Source organism: Neopsephotus bourkii, unplaced genomic scaffold (assembly GCF_033783945.1).
Source record: "Neopsephotus bourkii isolate Nb327-2 ecotype Australia unplaced genomic scaffold, CSIRO-AGI_Nbou_v1 NB_883, whole genome shotgun sequence".
NCBI lineage: Eukaryota > Metazoa > Chordata > Aves > Psittaciformes > Psittacidae > Neopsephotus > Neopsephotus bourkii.
The window spans coordinates 154,328-175,820 of record NW_026901377.1 but is presented as its reverse complement, the minus strand read 5'-3'; the positions used below and the strand labels follow the sequence as shown (position 1 = coordinate 175,820).

At 40.3% G+C, this 21,493-nt stretch overlaps 1 protein-coding gene and 1 long non-coding RNA gene across 2 annotated transcripts in view; one reads left to right on the top strand and one right to left on the bottom strand.

Annotated features, from left to right (window-relative positions):
• Positions 1 to 18,765, bottom strand: part of ELF2 (E74 like ETS transcription factor 2) — a 36,467-nt gene extending 17,702 nt beyond the window's left edge. Inside the window, exons 1-3 of the mRNA XM_061357124.1 lie at positions 18,618 to 18,765; positions 10,896 to 11,091; positions 9,699 to 9,864 (exon numbers count right to left, since the gene is read on the bottom strand). Of these exons, the coding sequence (XP_061213108.1) occupies positions 9,699 to 9,864; positions 10,896 to 10,967 (238 nt within the window). The 5' untranslated portion in view covers positions 10,968 to 11,091; positions 18,618 to 18,765. The remainder of the gene's footprint in view (positions 1 to 9,698; positions 9,865 to 10,895; positions 11,092 to 18,617) is intronic.
• LOC133214323 (uncharacterized) lies at positions 5,070 to 9,905 on the top strand. Its single transcript, XR_009726096.1, has 2 exons — positions 5,070 to 5,116; positions 9,684 to 9,905. It is a non-coding gene; the product is annotated as an uncharacterized LOC133214323 (long non-coding RNA).
• Positions 18,766 to 21,493: the final 2,728 nt, after the last annotated feature.

The window sequence follows — 21,493 nt, the reverse complement described above, 5'->3', positions numbered from 1 at the left end:
CAATACGTAGGGGTAGGTCCATGCTCAAGTTTTGCTAATTGAGCTCTAACTAGGCAGGAGCATGGACAGAAAAGGCAACTCCCCAGCTCGCTGTGACGGCAAAAACCTCCTATGTAGATGCAGCTTTGCCAACTGCAGAGTGCTCCTGTCAGCTTATGTTATTCAGAGAGGTGGAACAGCAGTGTTAACAAGAATTCCTTCCATCAGCGTATTTCCACTAGAGGACTCTGCTGTATTCTCCAGCAGAAAATGTTTCTAGCAGAGACAAGCCCAAGGACAAGTAAAGGCATTTAAAGTAGGCACACGCTTAAATGCACAATGAAACGTCATTAAAACGTTCTCAAATTGAAGTGGAAGCCTCATGCAGTGTTGTTCAGCAACACCGCAGATTCAGCTTGCATACTGAGTGCTGAAATAACTGTATACTCCAGTCACTTAGTCCGACATACCTACTATTGTTAAAGACCGTAATTTACCCACACTTCTCTTCAAGCTGTCACCTCCACAGCACTAAAATATGGTTAAAAAGTTGTCAGTTTAGATCCAAATCAAAACTGAGACAGTAAATACCTCTGAAGATCCAGACCTGTGTCAACAGGCGCTCACACGTTAGAAAAGTGCTTTTGTAGTTTGTTGCCTTACTGTTCACTATATAGTTCAGTGAGGATTGTTCACTAATTGCAACTTCCAGCCACAAACTGAAGTGTTTGACTCACAGCCAAGTTGTTCCCTCTATCTGTTATGGGCAGAAGGAAGTTTTGCCGAAGATATGCGCGTTCCTTGAGTAAGTGCATTCAAGTAATCTACGTGTATAATTTTTCACAAACACCATGTGTCTGAAATGAATTTCTTTTAAAACAGAGTATAAACATCAAGCTCTTGGTTTAATACCAGTGTTCTAAGCAGCATTTATTTACTACTCAAACACAGACTGTGTGTGCCAATTCACATGAAATGGACTCAAGCAGCTGTCCACATTATTCTGATCCTTTACTCTCCCTGAGCTGCCACAGGCTGCCCAGGGGATTCTAGTCGACTGAAAATACTCCAAACCCATGCACTGTCAAGATTATATTGTAAGCAACTACAATAAATCTATGAAGTGATCATTTTGACTTGTGTCCAACTTATTTGTATAAGCATAGTATTAAAGCATAACACCATCTTTAAGGAGGAATGTCATTTTCCTTGAAAATCCTGCAGTTCCATCTGTTTAAATTGTATTACTTCCAGTATTTTATGCTGAACACTAACTGATTTGCCATGCTAATAAAATCTTACCGTTTCAGAGGGAAAAAGCCCCACAGTCAATAGGGAAAAAAGAAAACAATGCATGTAACTTTTTAATCTATTCTAAGGCCTCTTTTCATAGAATCATAGAATGGTTTGGGTTGGAAGGGACCTTTAAAGCTCATCCAGTTCCAACCCCCCTGCCATGGGCAGGGACACCTTCTACTAGACCAGGCTGCTAAAAGCCCTGTCCAGCCTGCCTTTCTAGGCAGAAGGCCAACAAAGAGGGCTACAAATTCTACTCAAAGAGTGGTAGGTGGCCCAATGAGGCAAGAAATATTTACTGTCGTGTAACAGGACCATATGAAATTACAGATTAACTTGTTTTTCTGGCAGGAAAAAAACACAATACAGAGAAAGAAATCCCCAGTCAGCATCACTCTTTGTCAGACAAATACATTTATCAGCTACTTTTTTTTTTTTTAATTTCTGTTAAGAATATAAACAGACTAAGCTTTACTCTAATTTCTTAAGCCACAAGCTCAGCTGCCAAGACAGCCAGGCAGACCTACATGCTTCCTCGCATAATATATCTACCAACTGCCAGAAAAATAAAGTCAACATGTTCTAATATGCAGGAAAGCTGCCATTCAAAACTATACTTATGTCATATGAGTGCAGTAAATGTAAACCTTAAGTAATTTCAAGACAACAAAGAGTATTCACATTTCTAGCTGACAGCACCTCCATCCCTGTGTACTTCAGAGTCTACAGACAACAGGATGAAACATGTATCAACTCCTGCTTTCTTGGGAAGGGATACAGACAACTTTGTTCACATTAAAGGAAATATTCTTTGCAATATGCACCAGTTAAACTTCATTCTGGTTATTCTGAAAAAGTGAAAGACAACTCAAGAGAAGAAGCTGGATCTGATTAATTGCAAGCAAGACAACAGATGTACAAATTCAAAATACGAAAAAATGAAAGGTTTCAGCAGATCTGCAGAACTGGATGGGTGTGTGATCATCAATTATCTTAAGCATTCCTTGAACAGTCCTCAAACCTAATACTGCATTCAGCGGCTACAGAGGAACTGCCAGTCTCTCCTCCCATAGTCTCCTGCGCAAAGCTGCCTTTTCCACAGTTCTGACAACTATGTTGAAAACATTCTCCAGTAATAGACTGTAGTTTCACTTGGAAAACTATTTCATAAGCTTTGTAACTTGAAACGCTGAAAGTACAACCTGCCAATGGCACCTTTTGCCTTCACTGACAGCAAATGATGAACCAGAAAGAAAAATCCTGTGTATTTAATTTGCAGTGTACGTGAGAAATTGGAAATGATAGCAGAGGAAAAACAGTGAAATGCCAACCAAGTTAAAAAGCTTCTTGTAACTTCAGGAGTCCAGGCATGTTCTGACCCAAGTGCTGAAACGACCTACGAATTCTGAATAGTTACAGAAAGGTCAGCTTCACCCAGGATCCTGAAGAAGTAACATCTAATTAGATTAGACAGAACTAGTTGCTGTCCTTAACAGCAGGCTGTCAAACTATTCATAATTATTACAGCACTGCAAGGGTAACACCACAGAGAAACATTTTTAACAGTTAGATTCCAGAAACATGCAGAAAGATGTAGCAACCTCCATCAGCTCATCAGCTCAATCATTACCATACACTGTGGATTCCACAATAAAATATTGCAAAAGTAATTGCAAAATAACCACAAAGTATCCCCAGAGGAACCAGGGAAAGACTGAGGGAAAGACTGAGGAAAAGAGGTCAGTGACCGTATCATGCTCATCTGCTCGACTACACCATATGAAATGTCATCATACCAAAGCCAAGAGTCTGTCACAACCTGCACCTTTAAGTGGACTCAGGATCCTGGTGTCACTCCTACAGCAATTAGAGATACCTCACAGAAAAGCAAACGTATTCTCAGGGTTTGATACCACCTTTGACAAACAGAAAAGGAGTTACTCCAAACAGTAAGTGTCTACATTCCAGCATTATTACTTGTGCATGCAGGGTAAGAAAAACTTGGATGTCTCAAAAAAGAACCCACCCTGAAATTATACATGCAATTAACTTCCTTATAACTTTAATTCTTCAATTTCAGGCCAGTCTGGCAGACAATTATGAACAAGGTATCTGCATAGCACATTACATGAATTTACAAAATTGACAGTATTTGAGATTTGCAATAGGCTGGCATATGAACTATGCCACTGTTGAGTCATTTCTCTATTCAAGACCTAGCATTTACAATTCCTAAAGACTTCTCTGGTAACAACAAATGTCTATTCTATAAGCCCACTAAATATTTGTAAGGACTGCACGTCCTGCTCAAATGCATATGCCTTTGCTGTGTGATCCTAGAATCTGTTGTCAACTACAATCTCTCTTTTATTATGCAGATCACCTTTAAAAATTACTTTCAAGTGTGTTACTCTATTTTTGATGAATAAAGACCACTACTTATGCACTCCTACCACAATAAGCATGCCACACTGCATTCTAATTTCATGATACAAACCACAGAATTTTTCTGCTTACTTTCTTAATTAATTTTCTTACTCTTTCTTAATTAGGAAAATGCTGTGGCTGAGCCTTAATAGGAACATCATACAGTTTCTCACCCCCAGCTGCAACTGAAGTTGGGTGCTGAGAGTGCACCCATACATGTGAAGTTCAACCTCTAACACCCCACACTACCAAGCCATTCAATTACCCTCACACCAGCCGCAGAAAATAAAAATTATACCTGGAATGTGTAGTTAAATTAGGCTTTATTACAAAACACTTAGTCTTGCAGTGTTCTTTCAATATGAATGAAGCACTGAATGCAGCAAGGCAGAAACCTGAAATCTACAAAGAACTGGACACTACAGCCAGGCTGTTGCTGTTACATTATAATATTATCATCCACAGAGCAGCTGCACAGCTCCTTTCATTGGTTTCTCAGAGAAAGAAACACCAGCAAGAATGACATAAAATTTAATTACAGCTGAATTCTGTTTCTGAATTGAGAATGTTACTGACAACAGAGGTATACGCCGCCTCTGGTCTAACTGCTCCAAGCACTATAAAATAGTATATACAGTGGGAGTGGGATCATTTTGTTACACTGTCATCAACATTTAACTAACAAAAATGCAATCAATTTCTTGGCAGAGTGAGAACCAATGTGGCAGCAGCAGAAATAACATTAGCCCACATTCAAAGAATAAATTCTTAATTCATGAATGTGTTGGAGACATCCAATTCTTGCAGTAGAGCAAATACTGCATGCAGTTTTATCTCTCTTTTATGCTTTTATCTAGCTAACGGGTTTCATTTTAGCTCTTTGATGAAGGTAGTACCAACTTAAGCACAGTTTAATCAAGCAGCTAGAATGTCCCAACTCATTTGCTTTCAGTATTCTAAAGCAAACTGCTCCCCACTTTCAAAATTCTCATCAAAGCTGTCTGTGTCAGAAAATTAAATTCAATCAATAGGATATGTCAGCACTATCAAAACATACACCAGGTGTTTGTGTTGTCTCAGGTTTATTAAGAGGCAGTTTAATCAAATAATGTCTGGAGAGAATGGACGAAAATGTTGGTTTGTTTATCTCTTCAGTGCACATACCACAATAAAAGGCAAGATTCTAGCCAGATCTAATACTGACTTCTTTGTATGTGGTATTTAACAAATTATGGAAACTTATCTCAGATAAACACAAGAGTTCATAGCCTCAAATTCACATAAAAGGAGTCAGAAGGAACCAGTTTAAATCATAATAAAAGACAACATACAGAGGCAGGAAGAACAACAGGTAGTAACTACAGACTTTTACACAGATATACAAAGCTTGCTATCCACAGTGGTATCAGTGCAAGTAGTAACCTGGTATTTCCTCTGGAAAAGAAGATTTTGCCTTAAAGTATGTACTCTATTCATGTATTTGTTTAAATTAAGGGAGGAGTTAAGCCTAAACTCACTATTTATTCAACCCCCTCCCTCCTTAAGGATGGCCATCAATTTACAGGATAGTTTCAACTTCCCGGTGGGAAAAAAAATAATTTAAGATATATAGACAAACATACCATCGTTGTCTTTGTAGCTCAGTATTTTTCCACCAGATCGTAATCCTGGAGGGGCTTATTTTCAGATCCCCATTTTTTCATGCAGATCTTCTACCCCCCTGTGGCAATAACATTTTCAGAGTTAAAACAGACTTTCAACTCACACCACAGGGAGGGTTTCTGATGGAACATCGAATTGAATAATGTGGTGATAGTTCACACATCAAATGATAGTTCAACTTCTCCAAAGCACTAATTTTGTTTCCTCTTTAAAGTTGTGAGGAAAAAAAAAAAAATCCCAAACCTGTACTTGCTGCTTTGATGATTACTAAAAACTAAAGGGAAAACCACTCCTGATATGAGAAGTCAGATTAACTGAACTGATTAAATCAGGGTCTATATTGGCAATATGATTTTGGTATACCTCTCACAGGGATCAAGCTTTACTGTACTTATAACTTGTTTAATAGCTGCCTACTGTTCAATACAACCTGTAAACAACAAACACCACCAGTTTTTCAAATTCACCATTAGGTAACACAGAAGAAAAGTAATAATTTTAGGTAACACAGAAGTAATACTTTTACGCAGGCATAAAATCAGTACAAAGGGACTTCAGAAAGTACTAATCAATTTTAATGACAATGTTGTAGATAACTTGGCATTTTCAAAACAGCATTATCATACTTAAAATATTCATTTAGTGCCTTATTTGGTTAAAAGGCTACACAACTTCCATGTACAAGATTTGCAGCTCATGGCTATGGTACCCTTCAGCACTACACATATGGAAAGCTCAAAGATTAGATTACCCCATTAGAACACCTACACACCCACTTTACGGGTTCTGTGTCATGACAAACAGAAGTATAGCAACTGGCAATTTCAGATTGACTGCTTCTTTGATGACAGCAGCTTCTGCTGTTACGTAAACTACAAAGGTTTTGCTGAATAAAGCCTAAAATTGAAGGGCTAATTACAGAAAACTACTCAGGAAACAGAAACCAACAAAATTTGGATATAATTAAAAATTGTTAAGGAGAATGCATTGTTTATAATATGAACACTTCCACTGTTGCAGTAAACTAAATTTTAAGAGTGTATCTCAGTCCACTACAGCCTAGAGGTATTGCTCCTAAAAATGATAGTGTACACACAGGAAAAGAAATTGAAACACTATCAATCTAAAGCTTATACTTTAAGACGTTACAGAAGGCACTCAATACTTCCACTAAGAAAGTCATAAGGTCACTTGAAAAGATGAAAATTCCTAAATTTTATTTTTTCCTAGAAAACTTTTGTCAACACTTTTTTCTATTACAAGCAAATAGACTTTTTTTTCTGGAACAGGACAAAAAAAAACAAACTTGAAACATTAAGTCTTTCTTGTTTGTTAAAACACTCTTGGGTTTTACTTTTATAGTTAATTGGTTCATTTTTTAGCTAAGGGATTAATTATGAATAATCATCCTCGATTAATGAGACAAAATACATTAGTGGGAAAGATGCTGAAAGGAAAAAAGAAGCCCTGTACTCCACCAGAATTAACTAAAAATTCATCAGTGTTTAGAGATATAGCTATTTTATTTGAATTGCAGTTTCAAAAAAGTGAGAATTTTAATGCAAAATAACATTACAAGTCCCAGTTCTGCCCTTGGATCAGCACTGACAGTCCTTACAGTCCACACAGTCTCAAATCCAATCACAGAATAGCAAATCACAAATCTATTTAGTACACAGCACAAATCATCTCTTCAGTGTCATAAATAAATTTTACCACATCAGCTACCAGACTACCTTTACCACAATAGCATTGATCCCTTTCTCTGAAGGCTAGAATAATGCTACATTTTACTAAATTATGCAGCTTTAGATTAACTGCGAAGTAGCTCAAGGCTCTTGAAATATGTTATGTTGTAACATTATAAAGCATGTATATCAGCAGTCACTGGAATTGCCAATGGAATGTCACAAGAAGGGAAAAGAAAACAAACAACTCTGGTCCATGGCCAACAGTAGAGATACTGACAACAGGGAGCGGATTAGGTTATGTGGGCATGTATTACTCCAAATAATGCCAAGACTTCTTTAAGATGGGTTTTTAGCATTTATGATGCAGAATCTAGAGCCACAAAAGGTATTAAGTCTACTCATTCTTGGTGCAACAACTACTCATTTATCAAATGATGTGAAATTTTTTGTAGCAGCCAACTGACATTTATAATTTAGTAACAATGGATTTTTCTTCTAAGACACACTGAATTCAAACTGTTGCACCTATCTAAATCAGGATCATTAGCATAATAAAGGTATGTACTTGAGAAAAACAACATCTTAAAAATGTTTTTTAGATAAACATTATTATACCTTGTTCACCGGTTCCTGCCCTAGCCTGCTTTCTCATTGCCATTTATTACGGTGCCTCTTTACCATCTCTCCAACATCAAACAGCTTCCTACCGGCAGCCCGGTATCTCTTCCGTTGCCCATTTTACCTCTCTATATTAGCAGTTAATTCAACAAGAGTCTTGGGTGTACCAAAACATCAGTCAAAACACATGCCCCACAGGACTGCCTCGCTTAGAACAGTCTAAACCAAACACTTCTTTCATCAACATCAGATACAAGCTCTGCGCAAGAACCATTACTCACTGTCATATATAATAACACCATGAAAACTGCACTGGATTAATAGCTTATATACTATATAAGTAACAATGAAAAGTCAGAGTATGTGAACATGTGCACAAGGGGAAATTACCTCTTCCTAAAGACATTTTGAAATTGCAAGTGATGCTATTCATTAGCAGTTTATAAAAACTCGAAGATTTTAAAATAGAACTTTAATTTTTAAGATGCAGCTTCTTGGGAAAAATCACCCTCACTTCTCACCTTAAGATTACAAGGTCTTATTACCATAGTCAAATAATAATATTTTTTTTTAAATCTCCTAGTTTATCTTTACTTGAATTTGTTGAACTTGTAATTAGCATATTTAATTCAAAACACCTTTGAGTAAACTAAGTATTCTCCAAAAACCTGAACCATCCATTCACACACATCTTCTGAAGTTGATGCATGTGACTTTTTGATGCAGTGCTGCACAAGATGAACACCCAGATTCAGAAAGATATATGAACAACTGCATCCACTGTTTACAGAGAAATCTGCACTGAAACCTACCTAATCTGATGGGAATGCACATATATTTACTGGGCTGCCAAGAGTCTCTCAGCTTTGTTGTACTTGCCTAATAGCATGAATTCAAATTCCAACTCTAAATTAAGCAGCCCAAGGATAGAAACATACGCTAACCATTTTCTAGTCAAGTGGTCTCATCAGTTCAGTACAGAGTGCTCAAGAAGACCTGCTCTCGCTTTGGCTGCAGTCGTATGCATTCCCTACCCCAGCACTCATCAGGCCCTTGGCTGAGCCATGTCAACATGCTCATCCAGCAAGAAGATAATTGGGCAAAAATACACAACAGTTGAGGGTTTCCTTGCTATTTTTTCTTGCAAAAGTAGCATACTGAAATGGCTAAAAAATGTCCAACGAGTATGAGAAGTAGCACAAGAAAGCAAAAGGGAAGGACAATAGGGATTGCAGCACAGCAGCAGCAGGGCAGTCAAGTATAATTAGGCTCCCATAGGAGCACAACTTCTGTTTCTTCACACAGTTTAAACAGACTTTGGTCACTCTCAAAGTTCAAAGCTCCTGAACATGTTCTTTGAACAGAGGTGTACAGAAAGAGACATGCTTATCACCACACAGGTCAGCTGCTTTAATGCCAAAGCTCTCCTCCTTTCTCCATTTGTAACTTGTTATTTTACAGTATTGATGGGTTAATTTTCAATCTATTAGGCTTTTTGCCCATAAAAGGACAGTCCAACTCCATCCTCCCCAGCCATGAACTCCTGCCACTAAACCATCAGCAAAGTCACTCTTGGACCAAAAATGCACAATAGCAAAGGACAGAGTCTGTGGGAAGGAGAAGAGTTGGAAGATAGGGTAGAACCACACAATCCATAATGTCAACTTCTCTGCAGCTATTTGGCTCAGATGCATTGTAAAACTAAACTCTAACCAGCTTCACGGCTTAGCTGATATTTTTTTTAAAACTCAAAGTTTAGTTGTCTAGTTAGCTCCCTGCATAAGTAAGTAACAAAGAAAAAAAAAAAACTGCCCATAAGGGTACATGGTGTTACTTAGGGTGACATTTTTACCTGCCAAGCCCCAGTCCAGTCACCACTGATGCTACAAAAAAAACTAAGCTTAGAGAGAAGAGATGTGAATCCAGGTCAGGATCTCATCCTGTGGGTAAACACAAAGTCACATTCCTCAGGTACTTCTAAAAATACAAAAATTTCATAGGTGAAAAAAGTTAAAATTAATCTACCTGTTTCCACAGATTCACTCTCAACTTCTTGTTCCTCTGCTACGTCTTGCATCAGGTAAGTCTCGTCATCATAAACCAGGACCTGTGCAGCATATCCCTGTTCTAGTCTGGCACTAGGAACTGGCTCCACAATCACGGCTGGGAATTCAGGGACTGGCCCATTTTCCTATATAAAGAGGGGGAAAATAAAATTAAATTAAATTAAAATATTTAAAAAAAAAAAAAAGGAAACACAGAAAAAAAACATGCTCTAAATCCTGAACTGCTGAGTTGAACTCTACATCAATATTTTCCTTTACGGTCTTACATATTTCATGGAATACTGATAATAAAGATTTTTAAAGGAAATTGTCTTATACAGCAAGACACTTTAAAAAAAACAAAACCAAACAAAAAAAAAGACAGCTTATCATCCTCCAAAGGGATCTTCCTCAATCTCAAAGATATCTTCCTGGCTTAACACACTTAAAATTTAAAGCATCAGACGGCTTCAAGATATGGGAAAAAACAAAGTTTTCTAATTAAGACATTCAGCTGTAGAAGTGTTTCTTGCCCTCAGCTCCATGAAATTTAATCAAGCCTTTGCATATGTTCTGCAACATACCTACATCTGATCAGTACCTTATGAACACTCATGTTTTGGATTAAGTATGTAAGCTATCAAAAAAGAACTGTCTACTTAAAAGCCCATACGCCTATATCTACTTATTTAAGGACCAAAACATCTGTAACAGCATATTTAATCTGTTAAAGTATTGCAGGATTGGAGCCCTGTCAGATTCAATTTACTACAAGATATAGGAGAGTAGAACATATTTATTGTTTGTTTATAAGAATGCAAAATATGAGCAAATACATCACATTGGCTAACTCTGAAAAAGGTCCTTCTGTTGTTCTGCTCCTCCTGTTCTACACCTCAGGACACATTCAAGATCTTTACTTTAAAGAGATGCTTAGTAGAGAATATAATTTTGTTAACCTATTCTACAGGTGTATTGCAGACTTTAAAACTTACTGCTCCCACTTCTCTGTGATAATAAAAGATATACGAAATACGGACTGCTCTCTTCCTCCTTATACAACAGTCTGTAATCCATTTCACTTGTTTTCACAGCAAGTTTAAGGTGAATTTTTCTTTCACATTAAGATCAAAGTTTTAAAGTTTGCTAGTAAATAAATAATATTTGTTTTCCTAACCTCTTGATTTTTTATTTCATTGCTGTCGAACTCCAGATCAGGGTCTCCCGTGTTAGTCACTGCTGATGTCATGGTGCATCCCCTGAAGATGCTTTGAGAGTTGTTATCTATCTTGAAGACAGTAATGTTAACAGCCTGCAGTTATCAAAGTCTTAAATTCATAATCCACTTCTGTTGAAGAGCAAGGCAGAGGTGTCTGAAACACAAAATGATTTGAAGTTAGTAGTACAGGTTATATTCAAAAGCCTTCCAACATTTATGAAACCTACTGCATGCTACATCTCAACATCAAAAGAGGGCATCACTGAACACAACAAATGCGACAATGTGCTGAGTGAATAGTGCCATACAACACAAGTTTCACACTAATCTGTAATACTAAGATAAGACAATTTCAGTTTGGTTCTTTGCCACTTGCTAAATTGCACGCAATTTTTAAAACAAGTAATAGATATTATTTTGGCCCTCCATGGCCAAAATCATTAATTTCTCACTGAGGTCAAACATCAACTCATTTTTTGAGACATACATACATTTTGAGTTAGTGCAGCTTTTCTAAAGTTACTGTTTTCCTATTAAATTCAGAGATGGAATTTTCTTCTTTGTTTTACTAGTTTCATAGTAATTCCATAAAGCTATTATTTCCTAAGTTTCATAACTGGTTTTATACAGCTTTCAAATGTACTGCCTTTTTAAAGTAATGTATACATAATATACATCTCACAAACACATGTCTGATTTCTAATCTAGAGTTTTATTTGAAATAAGAAGTATTGCAGCAGTTCCTCTTTTATTTTTTTTCCCTGTAGAAAAAGTTCTTACAAGTCCAAAAGGAGTTGTTCCATATCATAATGCTTCAATTTGGGCATGCCATGGACTCACTGAACTTACGAAGACATATAACCTCCATCTTTGTGGATTTCTTTAAAACTAGCTTAACAGCAGGACTTCATTTCTAAACAACTGCTATTTATTTATTCTGAATAAGTATTATTACTCATATCCTGTCTTTGGAAGAGACAAATAATGTGTCTTCATAAACCCTGGGCCATGAGGAGCGGTTTACTACTTCAAGATGCAAACTAAGAAGTTTGGCTTCTTAGAACAGAAAGCACATATTCCATGTGAGACACAAAAACCCAGTCTGTTATCAATTACCCTTGTGAGTAACTTCACTGAGATCAATGCTGTATAACAGAAGCCAGAATTTAGCCCAGCACTTTTAATAAAACTCATCAATTTCTAAAGCTAGCAGAAGCACCAAGGTCTGCAAGAAAACAGGATCTTCCATATACTGAAGAAAAATTACAAATAATACTCCAACGGGTAAACGCAATAAGCCTGCTTCCAATAGCACACAGCCAGCTTAAACTAAATTATCCTTGCACATACAGGGAAAAGCTAGCTCAGATTCATGCACAGTAACTGGGCTTCCTATGGGCATGGAAATCTTTCCAGGCACAACAGTTTAGGTGTACTAGTAGAACTGATAATTACTGATCTCCCCAACTGGATGTCAACTAAGCAAGAAAGTAAAAATAAAAAAAATAAAAATAAAAAACATAACTATGCAAAAACTGTTTAAAAACTTTATCAAAGGTATTGAGGATCCTCCAGCACACCATAAAAATATGTTCAGAAAGGCACCAATTCTGTTGCCATATCAACTTAGTACAAAAAGTCAGTAGCCGTCTGGCTACTGTGGATGGCAGATTACTACAAAAATAAACAAATCAAAACAACAGCTGTCATAGTAGCAGCAGAATGATTACAAGATATATTTTATCTTTCCTCTTGGAATATAGACCATTTAGGAAAAAAAAAAAAGGCATTTTTTGCTTATATAGGCAATCAACTCGACATGAAAAAGTATGACTCAAACCTAAAAATACCTTATTTGTAACAGCACACACACACAAAAAAACCCTACAATACCACCAGTGTAATACTTTATCTTCCATTGTTTCACTTGTAAAGCCAGCACAACTTTTTGATTATCAGTATTTTCCTTGATGAGAAAGAAAGCAAATGCCTCTTCCACTCCCCACACAAGTCTCAAGCATTCCTGGAGCCTCATACATGTGTCCCCCTCCAGCTCAAAAAACCTACTCCTTCTCTGCCTTTCAATTGCCACATTATTTCAGAAGTCTTTACATTCACAACTGTGCAAAGTAGAAAAACAGCTGTTTATGGAAACATTAATCCATCAGGAATTAAAAAGAAAAAAAATATCCTAAAACCCTTTTACTGTAAAAAGCCTTTTTTCCTCTTCTACAGTTTTCTACCTACATCCACACTAGAAATCCTGCCAAGCAATCATAACCTGAAAGAGAAGTCCAAAGAATGGAAATTACGTTTCAATTTGGAAGTATAGCCTCCAAGCATTTTCAAACATCAGCATTATTCCTGGATTTCAGACTTGCTTCTATGTGTAAAGAAAACACAGCACTCATGTAGTACCTTTGCATAGCTTAAGCATGTCACAAAGCTAATTTAGTTCTCACGAAGTATATTAATGCAAATAAACAATCATAAACAAGACCACATCTACTGTATATTCATATTTTATCTACTATAATCCCACACAGGTGGCTAAACAGCTGCCAAATTATAGCAACTGAAAACACTTAATACTATGTACTAGATCAGGTCATGTCAAAAACCCACTATTTCTGTATCCTAGGTTACAAGAGGTTTAGATGACCCTTGCGCTGATTTCTCTACATAAATTGCCAATTGCCTATAGAAGTGAAGACAGAGCAATGAAGAAACGTAAATTATAATCCACATTTACCAGTTCCAGCAGAAATTCATAGTAAGAACCTTACAAGGAAGAATATACAGAAGAATCTGCGAGATGTTAAATCTTAGCGTTCATGAAAAGGACAGTGTTTTTAGATTGAATGCACAGAACAGACAAGGCAAGGAATAAATTACAGGCCCAGAGCTGTTATACAACAGGATGTGAGCTTCATACTAAGGGTCTTGCTATTCAGCAACCTCTTTAAAAACCTGACAGGGTGGGGAAAAAGGCAGCCCCCTGGCCAGCACGTGGGATGTTAAAAGGGTTTCAGTCAGGTCTGGTTTACAAGTTCTAAGTTAAAGCAAACACCCAAACATACCCCACACACCTAAATGCACATCAGATTCCTGCAGGCGTACTTCTTTAAGTATGAACCAGCTAAGTGTTCGCCCTCTTGCTTTTTCCTAAGCAGTATGGCCTTGTGGAATCTTTTCACTTTTCCCTGAAGTTCCAGTAGAATACTGAATCTACTCCTCATCTTCTGCCCAGCAACTCATGACTAACTCGACTTCTGTAAAAAGACAAGACTGCCCAGGCACTTGCAGAAATCAGTTCCAAAATTCACATTTCCCAAGGCTGACTGAGACAAAACCACCAAAGATAATTAGACTCAGATTTTTAAAGAAAGAGATGATTCAGATTTGTAAGAGGACCAGGTTATTCCCAATGATACAATTAGCCAGCAGAAAAGCTGATTCAAAGAGTGACTACCTCTGAATTACAGCAGCAGATTTTAAAATAAAAAACCCCCCACACACCACAAATTGAACTCCTGGACAGGTGCTTGCAATAAACCAAAACATGGGATGACACCAGAGAGGAAAAAACACAAATCTGACATTTCCAAAAGACATGACCAAATCATTTTGTTACAGATCTGACATCCATTCACGGAAAAAGCACAGAGAAACTAGTTCTGAAACATTTGGAACATCCCTTACAACAGGGACGTGAGCTTTGTTGCATCATCCTTTATTTTTATACATATGTCATGGGAAAAGAAAAGTAAGACCAAGTGCTCCCACCCTCAAAATAAAAGAAAAAACCAAAACCAAAGACCTGAGCCTTGAAGTCACATTCACTGCCTCAACAGCAAGAGGTTTCTAACTGTTTACCACTATAAAAGACACAACAAAGACCCAAAATTTTAACCATTTTCCCTGGTCAAGACAACCGATTACAGCATGTACATCTTCGGAAGCTACAGAGCACTTCTCATAAAGACTGCAAAATACCAAACAGTTTACTCACATATTTAATAGCGCATTTGCACAGCCTACATTACGTATCCGAGTGTCTGCCTACAATAGATCCACACTGTTCTCCTGTTTTCAGCAGCTACCAGAGAAGCTTAAAACACTAATCACAACTGTGACAAATTAGTAGTAGTCCCACAAAAAACAGAATCTTAAGTCGATCCCCCTGTGCACAACCACATGTCAAGTTAACAGAAACGCAAACATGCAACTCAACAGAATTAAAAATAATAATAATTGAAAAAACAGCATGGAAAGGATGGCAGAATGTCAATTCGACTAGGCCAGGCTCAGAGTGAAGCTATTCAAGACCGGCTTCATGACAAAACTCTAAATAGAAATCTGCAAATAATTTTAGTACGCTTTTATTTAAATTATAAAACAAGCAAACAAACAAACAAAAAAAATCAATGCTTGAAAAAAAGATGCACACAACTCGTACACACAGAAGAAAACAAGACAAACATGCAGAAGCCTGGGCAGCAGTGACTGGAGGCAGCTGCTCCCGCAGCACTCGGAAGAAACGTAAGAGTACTTGGAACAATGTCCCCCTTTTATTCCTCTGGCATCCCAAATCCTGAGAAGAGATTTATGCGGATACCTACACAGAAGCAACCGCAAGGGCAGTACTGCAGCCTGCAGTAGCATCTCACACAATTTTTTTTTCCACAAAGGCCTTCCTTTAAAAAAAAAAAAAAGTTAAAGAAGTCGGCTTGAAAATGAAATTAGTTATACAGAAATACAGGATCCCGCTAGCTGTGACAAGGCTTCCTATAGGTACAAAGGTGGTCTTTCATAGGCAGCACTTCAAATACACAAGTAAATGTCGCTGTCAGTCTGATACACATAAACCATGGCACATACTGTAAAAAACTGTGTCAACCAAAAGGTCTTTTTTTATGGTTTTTCCTAGATAATTTTTATGCCTCCAGCTAATTGATTCACACAGGCATGTGCAGAAGAAATGGTGAATTAACTTTTTTTTTTTTTTGAAACTCAGAAAAGTCTAAAACCTGGGGGAAAAAAGTTACCAAAACAGCTAACAGAGTAAAAAAAAGCCAACCAACGTAAATAACTAAAGCACTGGGGGCTATACTCAAAAGGATGATACAAAGTATATCTTTACATTCACAAGGTCACTGGAACAATCCATACAATTTACAGCACTTCATACATTACATAAATCTCTAGAAGTTACAGCAAAGGAGATGAAAATGAAGAATCATCAAAGCAAGTATTTCTGACCACATCGTACTTCAGAATTTCCCATGCAACAAGGCAATAACTTTATTGCTGAACACACATAAATTATTACATTGGATCAAATGAATGATGTACCAAACCCAGTTAAGAACCTTAAGGAACTCTTTCCTCACATATTTAATTTGATAAACTGCCCATCCAGAGTTTGCTCAGAAACCTCAACAGCTAAAGCTTATAATCACTTAAAAACTATTAACGTTCTGCACAAAGCTCTGTGTCTCCAACAGGCTTCTCCTGGACTTTCCTGTATTTCATGATATTAGCAGGCTCTCTTCCCACTGCTCTCTATTTAAAGATCCTTCAAACGTTCTCTTCCTTCTGACAGGACGCACACACTTTGTACCCTCACTTTATGCCAGCATTTCTCTTTCCATCGGCTTGGTTGTTGGTCCTTAACATCCATTTCCACTCCCCCACAAGCCAGAGTAGGGAGCAATTATTCATCGTTTTACATAATAAAAGAGCAGAGAGGACGAAATTAAATGGTGAGGATGCGGGTTTAAATAAAAAACCAAAACCAATCAATCACAGCACACATACAGATAAAAGGAAGCAGCACACACAAGCTATGTAGTTCATTTTCTTAGGATATTCTAGATGGCAAAAGGGTAAGTTTTAAGGTAGACAGCTTTATGGAAGCAAAGCCCCTGAAGGGCTTACACAGCTATTAAACACAAAGATGCACACAGAGTCTGAAGCTTAGGGACGTTCTGAACCAGGTATTACTGAAACCTGAAAGATCAAAGAGTATGCCACTGAAGGGACTACAGAAAATAACCATCCTGCTCCCAGAACCCTTCCCAGAGCAGCTGATCCTGTCCACTGCCAGAGATGGCATGAGGGGAGAGGGAGGATCTCAGATCACACACATTACATACCATTTTGTAGACTTATATGTAATTTCTCTAATATCCTTGAAATAAAGTTCAGTTCTGTGGTAGCAGTCACTGACCCAGATCTCCCCTGCAGTACTCAGTACAATAGATGGCTTCATGACGTCGCCTCTCAAACAATGTCATAGGCTTTTCAACATACCCTTACTAACAGACATTTCTGTATGTTCTTTCAGCTTTCCCCAAATCAATGTCCACGCTTCTGGATCATTTCAAGTTATAGCACAAAACACACAAACATGCAATTTCCATGGTTTTTAGGCCACAGAAATACCTGAACTGCTTTGTAATTTTATTGTTAGAGCACTCTTTTTATAGAGGCTCAGGAATTCTCTAATGCTTATACCCCTATACCCCTGCACTCCACTTCATGCTACGTGTCCTAACTGGCAAGCTCTCAAAGTTCGATGCATGTATGCATTAATCACAAAGTGCCAAAAAGCTTTATGATAAAGTTGTAACAAAAGTGAATAATTATCAGCACTCAAGACAGACAACCTCAAAGCACGACAAGAGGTTGCACACAGCAGACGGAGAACCCTCCTCACAAACTAGTTTTAAGCTGGCAGCCGAGGTTTAGCCGCCTTTGCTGGAGAAGTTAAATGGTTAAAAAGCTCACAAGGACCATGACAGTGACTAGCCATAAGGGAGGGAACACGCAGAATGAAGAACTGAATTACTTAAGTGGGGAAAAAAACCAACCACTGTGAGAGAACACGTCCCAAAAGGCAACAGATAAGCACGAACAGCAGAGCTGACCGATACCACGTTTTACAGGCGCGGCGAGGTGTAATTAGGAATATGCCGGACTTGAGCTCTTTGGTCAGGGTGCAGCCGGACCAGCGACCACGGGATGTGTGGTGGCCGGGCGGGAGGCTGCAGGCCCGGCGGGGCTCCCCCACCGCCAGCACGCATGACAGCGACTGGCCAGCACTCCTGGGCTGCCATGTTCTCCCGACGCCCTGTGTAAACAAGGCGCTGCCCCCGCCGCGCTGCCCGGGCCGCCGCCCCGCTCCCGCTCTCGCCGCGGCAGGGGCAGCGTGGCCCTGCGCGGCAGGCCGCGGCCGCCTCGGGGCTCTGTTTACACTGACAGCCTCTGGGAACCACCCGCCGCCCCCAAGCGCCCCCTCAGCCGGCGGGGCAGGGTGCGGACACCGGCGGGCCGGCCGGGGGAGAGGTGATGAGGGGCGGCCCTGGCCCCACGGCCGCTCCGCCGCGCCCAGCCCCGCGCCCCACGCGAAACCGAAAGTGCAGCTGGGGAAGGAGAAGACGGGAGGTGCCGCCGGAGCAACCCCCGACCCCGTCACCCCGAACCCGCCCGACGCGCCTCGGCGGCAGCCCCCGAAACGGGACAAGCCGATCCCGCGGCCCCCTCCGGGGGCGGCCGCCCGCTCGCCCCCTCTTTGCCTCATTTCCTCGCTCGCTCGCTCGCTCTCTCCCTCCCAGGGCCGCCTGTCAGCGCCCGTCCCGCCCGCCGCGGAGGCAGAAGCCGGTGCCGCACCCTTACCGTGCCCGTGTGCCCGGAGGCCGCGTCCGTCGCTGGTCCGGTCCGGGAACAGGCGGCAGTGGGCACCGCCGCGCAGGGGCAGAGCCGGGGCCGGGGCCACCCCGCTGCTGGAGGGGCGGGCGCAGCAGCGCAACCTGCCCGGCCCCGGCCCCCCCCGCGCAGAGCCGAGCCGAGCTGCCGCCTCTGCACATGCTCGCGCCGCTCGGCGCGCGGGGGCGCTGTGGGCATGCGCGGCCTCTGCGCGCCTGCGCAGGGGCCCACGAGGGGCGCTTCGCTGGTCAGGGCGCGAGGGTTCCCTGAGGGAGCGGCCGTTGACGCGGCGGCGGGATGTGCCTCACGGCCGCCTGGCTCCAGGAGGTTCGGGCCTTCGTGTTCAGAGCTGACGGGAGCCACAATCGATAGGATTGGAAGGGACCTCTGGAGAGCATCCACGCAGGGCCACCTAAAGTGGGTTACACAGGAGCATGTCCAGGCACGTTATGAATGTCTCCAGAAAGGGAAGCTCCACGACCCCCTGGGCAGCCTCTTTCAGTGCTCTGCCACCCTCAGCCTAAAGAAGTTCTTCCTCGTGTTGAGATGAAACTTATTGTGTTTTAGTTGATGGTCATTGCTGGGCCATTGCATCCTATTGCTGGGCACCACGGAAGAGAGTTTCTGCACCGTCCTCCTGGCACCCGCCTTTGAGGTATTTATGTGTTAGTGAGATCCCTTCTCAGCCTGCTCTTCTTTACACTAAACAGGCCCAGCTCCTGCAGCCTCTTTTCGTATGACCCCTGATCATCCTTGTGGCCCAGTATCTCCTTCTCTTACCTTGTACTGAGCACACAGTACTCCAGATGTGGCCTCACCAGGGTTGAGCAGGAGGGGGTCACCTCTGTCAACCTGTTGACCACACTCCTCCCGATGCACTCCAGGATGTGCTTTCCCCTCCTGACACTGATGGCTCATAATCAATTTATCATCCACCAACACCCCTGAGTTGTTCTCAGTTGAGCTTCTCTCCTGTAGGTCAGCCCCAGCCTGTACTGGTAGTTGGGGTTGTTCCTCCCCAGGTACAGGACCCTGCATTTGTGCTTGATGAACCTCATTAGGTTTCTCTCCACCCAATTTTCCAGCCTATCAAGGTCCTGCAGAATGGCATCACAGCCTTAATGTGTATCAGTCATTTCCCCCAGTTTTGTATTACCAGCACGCTTGCTGAGGGTACATGCCAGCCCTTATCCAAGGTCATTGATAAACAAGTTGACGTACAGGATGTAGAAAGCAAAGATGAGAGGGAAATCCCACAGTAGACAGGGTCTTGGTAACCCTTGGATCAGCTTTGCAGATTCAAAAATCCCTCCTAATGACTATATCCAGCCCTAGAGGTGTAATGAGCTTCTAGCACCTGATTTTGGTAGGTAAATGAGCTGTCCGTGCATCTGAGCAGTGGTAGAGCCCCAGGCATACAAGGCTGAGTCAACCAGTGACTTGTAGGAGCAGTGCTGGAACATCAGCGTCAAGGTTTCATGAATCAGCCATCTCTGCTGGAGCACATCAGTTTTGAAATTAGCTGAATTCGTAATGCAGCATCCATTGCTTCCTTGTCAATATGGGATACACTGTCAGAGTCCGGTCAAAAACTGAGCACGTGCTGAGGCTGTCTTGATCTAACCTGATCTGAGAGGTTTAGGTCAGAATTGATCTTCTTTACAAACACTGGGATTTAACCATTATACCCTTCTTTGCATTTAACAGAAATATACAGATGAGCCTTAGCTGAATAGAAGGTGTTTCATGTTAATTATAGATGAACAAAAAAAAAAAAAACAAAAAAAAAAAAACACCACACCACATTGCCAAGGAGACTTTCAACATTGAAAAGCCACTTGCTCGGAAGGAAAACTTAAGACGGAAGGTTTTCTGTTCAAACTGATTTGGGCCCCCTTGTGCCTGTACACTGTAAAAGTCTGACATTCTTTTTATCAGGAGCCCTCCCAGCACTGAGCAGCAGGTACAGTCATGCACAAACACACTTCACCTTCATCAGTGTGCAAAAGCACATCTCTGCTACATTTCAGTTTCCACCTGCATAGTTTTTGAAGTTATAAATGATGCAGCTATTGAAAAAGGAAGATAATAGCCGCCCTTTTCACCCACTCACCATGTAGACCTGCAGTCAATTCAAAACTGCTGTTGTTGGGATACTGCTGTGTGATCGCATGGGATCAGCAATTCAACAGATGCTTCCCTGCTCCTTTTGCATATAGAAAGCTGTGGTCCACGTTGCTTTTTAAACATTGGTCCTCAAAAGACTGTAGCCTATCTAATTCTGTATGCTGAGCTTACTGCCTTTGGTTGTTCAGATGAAAGGGGAGAGTTACATGGATTCAAAGCCAGAACTATGACCTAGAAGAAATGGCCAAGAAATGAGCTAGAAGAAATAATATAACCCTTCTGTCAGACAGAACATTCTGTAAATCATTGTTAATGAAGTAGCAGTAAGTGGTTTTTGCCTTCCTAGGTTAGACTTGCAGAACATACAGACTACTCTGTGAAAAATAGAGTCATAGAACAATAGTAAAAGCTCTTGGTAATTTCTAAACCAAAAATGTCTTTTTTGTTTCTTTTTACATGAAATTTTAATATACTTTATATTGTGCTTATAGAAACATAGAGCAGCATCCCATTTTTGCTGTGCAGTGTTCCAACATCACTAAATTAAGCTGTATTTTACCCTAAGAAAACAAGCTTTATTGAGACCTAGCTACCTGTGCATACATCCATCTCTGCAATTCCTTTCCCTTCAACATTATTTGCCAATTACAGCTCACTTTTATTAAAAGGTACAGATCTCAAAGTCCCTACAAGTTTCAAGAATACAAGTATCAGAGCAG